Raw genomic sequence first — 5,585 nt, 5'->3', positions numbered from 1 at the left:
AAAGATTAACAACTTTATTTTACACTGCAGTTTTTTTGTTCTTTATCAGAACTTAAAACTTTATTTCGAATTGCATACATATATACATAATTTTTAAAACATTTTTTGAGAGAAACATTTCACTGCTTTGGCATTTTTGGTTGAATAATTAGACTGTAAGAAATTAGAAGACCTTAAAAGATTACTGTTAGAAGCAAATGGGCTATAGGATGAATAAGAAGAGTGTACAGGATGAAATCCTGTCCCATTATTTTTAGGTTTTATAGCATGTGGAGTCCTTAATTTAATAGGTTTAAGTAAGCACTTCTGAATTTTTGGTGAAGGTAAATTAGATAAAACTTGGTTTTGATATGCACATAACTCAGAATATTTATCTTTGCAAATGTTGTCTGAGGATAAAATAGAGTTTTCTTCTTGTATTTTAATATTTTCACCATCAACCTATGTGAAAAGAAATTTAATGACATTCATTAAAAAAATTAACAAAATTGTTAAAGAGATTCAAGTAACAAACACAAAATTTCATGAATAGCAATCTTATCAGTTAAAAATTCAGCATAAAATAAATTTTTCTGATCTTGCAGTAACTCATACGAAGTATAGAATAGCAAATTCTGAGTTAAATAAGTTTCTAGAAAATTATGACACCTTTGTTATGGTAATTGAAGGTTAATTTCAATGAGCTTTAAAAGTTACAAAACATTGCTCAAGTAGAAAACAATTATGCATGGTTAGATATAAATTTTGAAAAGTACTTTTTGAGTGAAGGGCTACTTGCACAGCATGTTGACTAACGAAGGGCCACACGCATATTTAGTCATGTTGGCAGCAAATATGATAATTCTTATCTAAACATCAGTTTTCTAAGCACTAAATTTTTGTAGGAAATTAAATACTTTTAATTCTTAGAATTCATTCAAAAATGAAACAACACACTTTTTCAGAAAATTTATAAGGTTTAAACAAAAGCCAAAAATTCAAACACTTATAGTACAAAATAAGGTTCAATATTAATTTGGTATTATACTTCTTTAGATATTATTTATATTTCTTGAATTGGAGGTTTTATGAATTTTAAATGAGGAACTTTTCTTTTTCTGAAAAAAATCACATAAGCTGTGCAAAATTTAAAACAAAATAAATTACAAGCAGTGAGTAGTTAAAATTTTGTGCTTTCCTACACTTTTCAAATCTTTCAGGTTGCCATATCATTGTATTATAATTCGGGATTCTAAATACCTCTTACAAATGCATGACTATGACTGCTGAAAATATGAAAAAATAACTGCAGAAATAAATAGTATCAAAAAGTCATTAGAAACTCACATGTTGTAATAACATCGTAGTTATGGTAACGGAATCGTTAAAATCATGTGGGAAAGCATCGCAATAATTGAAAAGAAAAAAAAAGCTTACATTTAAGATTAAATCAGCACAACAATAAGTAATTATTTAAATGTATGATTTAAAATTCGCACGCCGTAATAAAAATAGGAATTTTCAAAACCATGCAGGAATGCATCGCAAAATCTCATGAAAAAATTATTGAAAAATAACTTGGATTTAAGGTAAAATCTGCAAAAACACAGCAATTCAAAAAGTGGTTTTTTAAATATGCAATTTGAAAGTTGCTTGTCGTAATAATATCGTAGTAAAAATACAGGATTTTCAAATTCACTAGGAAAAGCCTACCAATAATTGCCTTTAAAAAAAGAAGAAGAATTTAGATTTACAATGAAATCGGCACAAGTAAAGCTCGTAAAAAAGTGATAAATTAAATGAGCTATTTATAACTTACAAGTCAAATATTTTAAAAACCACAAGAATTTTAAAGACTGCATGTAGGTTGGTAATAAAAATGGCAAAAAGGGGAAGAAAAAAAAAAGAGATCAAAACGTCACTTGGATTTCTGATGAAATCGGCAAAAAAAAAGCAAGTCGAAAAGTGATCACTCAAATTCGAAATTCGTGCATAGTAATATCATGTTTAAAACATTGGATTTTTGTTTAAAACCATGCGGAATTTTGTAGCAATAATCGCTGAAAAGCGATCGATAAACATCATGGATTTACAATAGAATATGTGAAAATTGAGCGCATTAAAAAGTGATAACTCAAATGTGCGATAAAATTTTTTTTCTTAATTAAAAAAAAACAAAAACGTCCAGAAGCTTCTGCGGGCCGAGTAACAACAGTTGGCGGGTTGTGCACCCCTAAATTAGTATACATTAATGAATAATAAATTTTAACAAAAATACAAGAACATTTTAAATTATTTTTAAGTGTCATCATGTCATTTTAAGCAAATATTAAGGTAAAACAAACATGGTTTTATTTTTATGTACCTTTTTTGATTCATTTTTAGAGGAGTTTAAAGATGAATAAAATGATATGATAAGAAAATTTTTAAATTTTTAATCTATATAAAATATAAAAAAAATCATCAGTTTATAAATAAGAAATTATAATATCATTTCCCTAATATGAAAATAATATCGCCTAAAAAAAAATTATAACAAAAATATCATGTCTCCCCTCACTTTGACTTTTTCTTTAAATAAAGCTACATTTAATATTCCAAATTTCAAAGGCTCAAATAAAAATATTCATTAATTCTTACTAGCTAAAAACTATTTGTGCTGAATAACAATCAATCTCTATCTAAGTGCTGAATAACAAAAAAACAATAATAATAATTCTTATAATGAAAGTACTGTTAATCAAAGTGTATATATTTTATTTATAATGAACAAGTTTGTTATTAATATAATTAATTCTTATAAGACAAGCACAAATTCTATTCTATTGACAAAAAATTTGGTATTTTTTTTTAACACAACTCAACATTGACCTGCCCAGTTATTTTGAATAGCTCATATTATCTTTGACAATATATTTTCAATGAAAATTTTAAACTTTACACAATAATACAAGCCATATTTTTTTAATCCAACAAAGTGATTACGAAATGGAATGGATTAAGACCTAAAAAGCAGTTTTAAAGTAAAATGAACAGAATCAATAGTTACCCAATAATTGTCATTAGCTTTTAATTCATCATTGCTAACTTCACTTTTTTTGAAGAAGCCTTTTGACGCACCATCAGATGCTGAACATGAATTAATTTTACTGGTAATGCAATCAGTTTGAGTTTCAGCTACAACTAAAGTAGGGCATGACTTTGGCAAAGAAAACTAAAAATATAATAATGAACCTTGAATTCTGCTTAATTTAATTAATATTAATTACTATATTTTACAGAATATACAATTTTGTTTTAGTATTCACTAATCATTCACAATCCTCATCATTGATACTTAACTCTACAAAACTCAAACCCTTGGGCAAATTTGTACTGAAATTTATTAACTATGCACTAGTTTGTCATTTTAAATACTTAACGCGGAAAGAGGATATAAAGGGAGATTCAATAAAGTCCCTAAAATTGATGATTAATTCATAACAGGAGATGTTCAAATAAGTCTCTGGGGTGATTACCCTAAGAAATGTAAGCAATTTGATCAAATCTCTAAACTGTTTTTATGAAAAGATGAAATAAATTGTTTAGAGGTTACTTTTAATGTAATTAATTGGCTAATATTAATAATTGATAGTTAAGACTAGTGGTAACCAATTAAGTTGGTCAAAAGTATGGGCGAACATATACCGGGTAATGGCACTTGATCTTAAAGAAAATTATCAGTGTTGGGTAAATCGTGCAATGGTCCTTACTTTACTTGATTAACCTGATTCTTAAAAGATAAAAAAAAGTTATTAACTATCAATAGCCAGTGCCACATTCTATAGATTAATATTTTCATGAACTATATTTGTAAAGAAAACTTCTCAGTTTCTAAAAATTAAAGAGGGGTTAGGAAAATATTTCAATTAGAGAGTCGATTGAGGTAGAAAGCAAACTTTTCCTCATGTGACTTTTCTTTTACTTAATTCATGCAAGTATTTTGAGCAAAATGTGATCTCATGGCAAATGATATACTCTAAGTAGCATGCCATCTATCTATTACAGAAGAATAAAAGTTCATTTCCACCTATAGTTTGCATTAAGAAAAGGCATAGAAAATTTGTTTCATTTCTTTTGTTAGAAGATGCATAAAAAATGGCGAAATTAATCGTACACTTTCACTATGAAGAACAGTGCATCATCTTATATAAAATAGATTTTACAAGGATTGAAAAATGTAAAAGTGGTTTTGGACTCTTTCAATGATGATTGGCCCAATTTCATGTTCAGAAGTTATGGAAGGGGGATATAGGCATTTATGTAATAAAGATTTGGAAAAAAAATGCTCCATGAAATTTTATGAATTTATATTGAAGTATACCCTATACTCATTGATCATAATTATATATCATCAGATTTGCATAAATAAAAACTTTAATAAAGTCATTTTTAAAAGGTTCAAATTGTGGTAGCTCACATGCTAGAAACATCTCAAATGGTCACCACCTTTAAGTCAAAAATTAATATGAAAAAAACTAAGTAACTTGCATACCAACAATTGCTCTTAAAATTAATTTAGACATCCTAAAAAAAAAAACAATTAACATTTAAAAAATAAAATAAAAAATCGTAATTATAACCATAAAATTTCACAATGCAGAGATATCAATTTAAGTGTTAAAAGAATAAATATATAGTTATCATTAAACTCAAGAAATTATTAAGTTATTGTAAATTGATCTAAAAACTGAATTCTCAGCTTTTAAAAGCAATATTTTGTTTGGCTGCAGTTCTCCTCCAAAAGAGATTGGGCATCTATAGTTTAAGTGAATATTTAATAAGTATGATTATTTAGAAGTAGAAATCGGCACAGTAATTTTTTTGAAACACTGACATCATATTTTGAAATATTACATAGTTATTAACTACAAAAGTATTTATTGACACAAGAATTAAATCAGTACATTCATCTAACAAGTATAATATTTAGTGATACTTGTTTCATTCTACCTTTAGTGAAGTTGTGTTATTCTAAATGACCTAATCAACAAAATGAATTAGTACATATGAAATTTTTTTTTTGTCTAACCTTTAGAAAAGATCACATGATTTTTATCTTTTAAGGAATATTTATGTAGAATTTTTGGTTTTAATTCTTTGTTGAATTATTACTGAATCAATTACTAGACACATTTTTTCTTAATCATAAAGTATTCATTTCTTATGCACTATATCTTTAAATGGAAGATTTGTAAGATTTAAATAAGGACATCCTTTTAATAGTCCTGTGTATTAAGAACCCAAAGTTTCCAAAGTCCAGTGCAATCACTGCTAAAGAAACAGTCTTGCTTCCGATTTAATTGAATCTTGTCTGTTATTGAAGACAAGTTATGATCCAACCATGAGTGACACAGCTGATAAAGTTCAGCAACATGAGTCAGATTAAATGAGATTTAAAAGTAAAGATATTGTTTTATTTTTAAGTGAAAAAAAATGAAGGCAATTAATAATAAATTTTGAGTTGTATTGGTAAGTTTTAATAATACCAAAATTAAATGATTTTATTATTTATCCCGGTGTCTCTTATATATATATATATATATATACTTATATATATATATATA

At 26.5% G+C, this 5,585-nt stretch overlaps 1 protein-coding gene across 6 annotated transcripts in view; it reads right to left on the bottom strand.

The window, feature by feature from the left end:
• LOC107438996 (lebercilin) overlaps nt 1–5,585 on the bottom strand; it is a 15,887-nt gene continuing 10,302 nt past the window's right edge. For 4 of the 6 annotated variants that reach the window (XM_021144332.3, XM_021144330.3, XM_043057894.2 and 1 more), the window contains exons 6-7: nt 3,029–3,193; nt 2–441 (exon numbers count right to left, since the gene is read on the bottom strand). In XM_021144332.3, the coding sequence (XP_020999991.2) occupies nt 94–441; nt 3,029–3,193 (513 nt within the window). In that variant the 3' untranslated portion in view covers nt 2–93. Of the gene's footprint in view, nt 442–3,028; nt 3,194–5,585 lie in introns of all 6 variants that reach the window. The other 2 variants (XM_021144331.3, XM_043057983.2) reach the window with 2 other exon arrangements.

This window comes from Parasteatoda tepidariorum, chromosome 1 (assembly GCF_043381705.1).
Source record: "Parasteatoda tepidariorum isolate YZ-2023 chromosome 1, CAS_Ptep_4.0, whole genome shotgun sequence".
Taxonomy (NCBI): domain Eukaryota; kingdom Metazoa; phylum Arthropoda; class Arachnida; order Araneae; family Theridiidae; genus Parasteatoda; species Parasteatoda tepidariorum.
The sequence above is the reverse complement of the archived record's forward strand: the minus strand, read 5'-3'. Positions and strand labels throughout refer to the sequence as shown.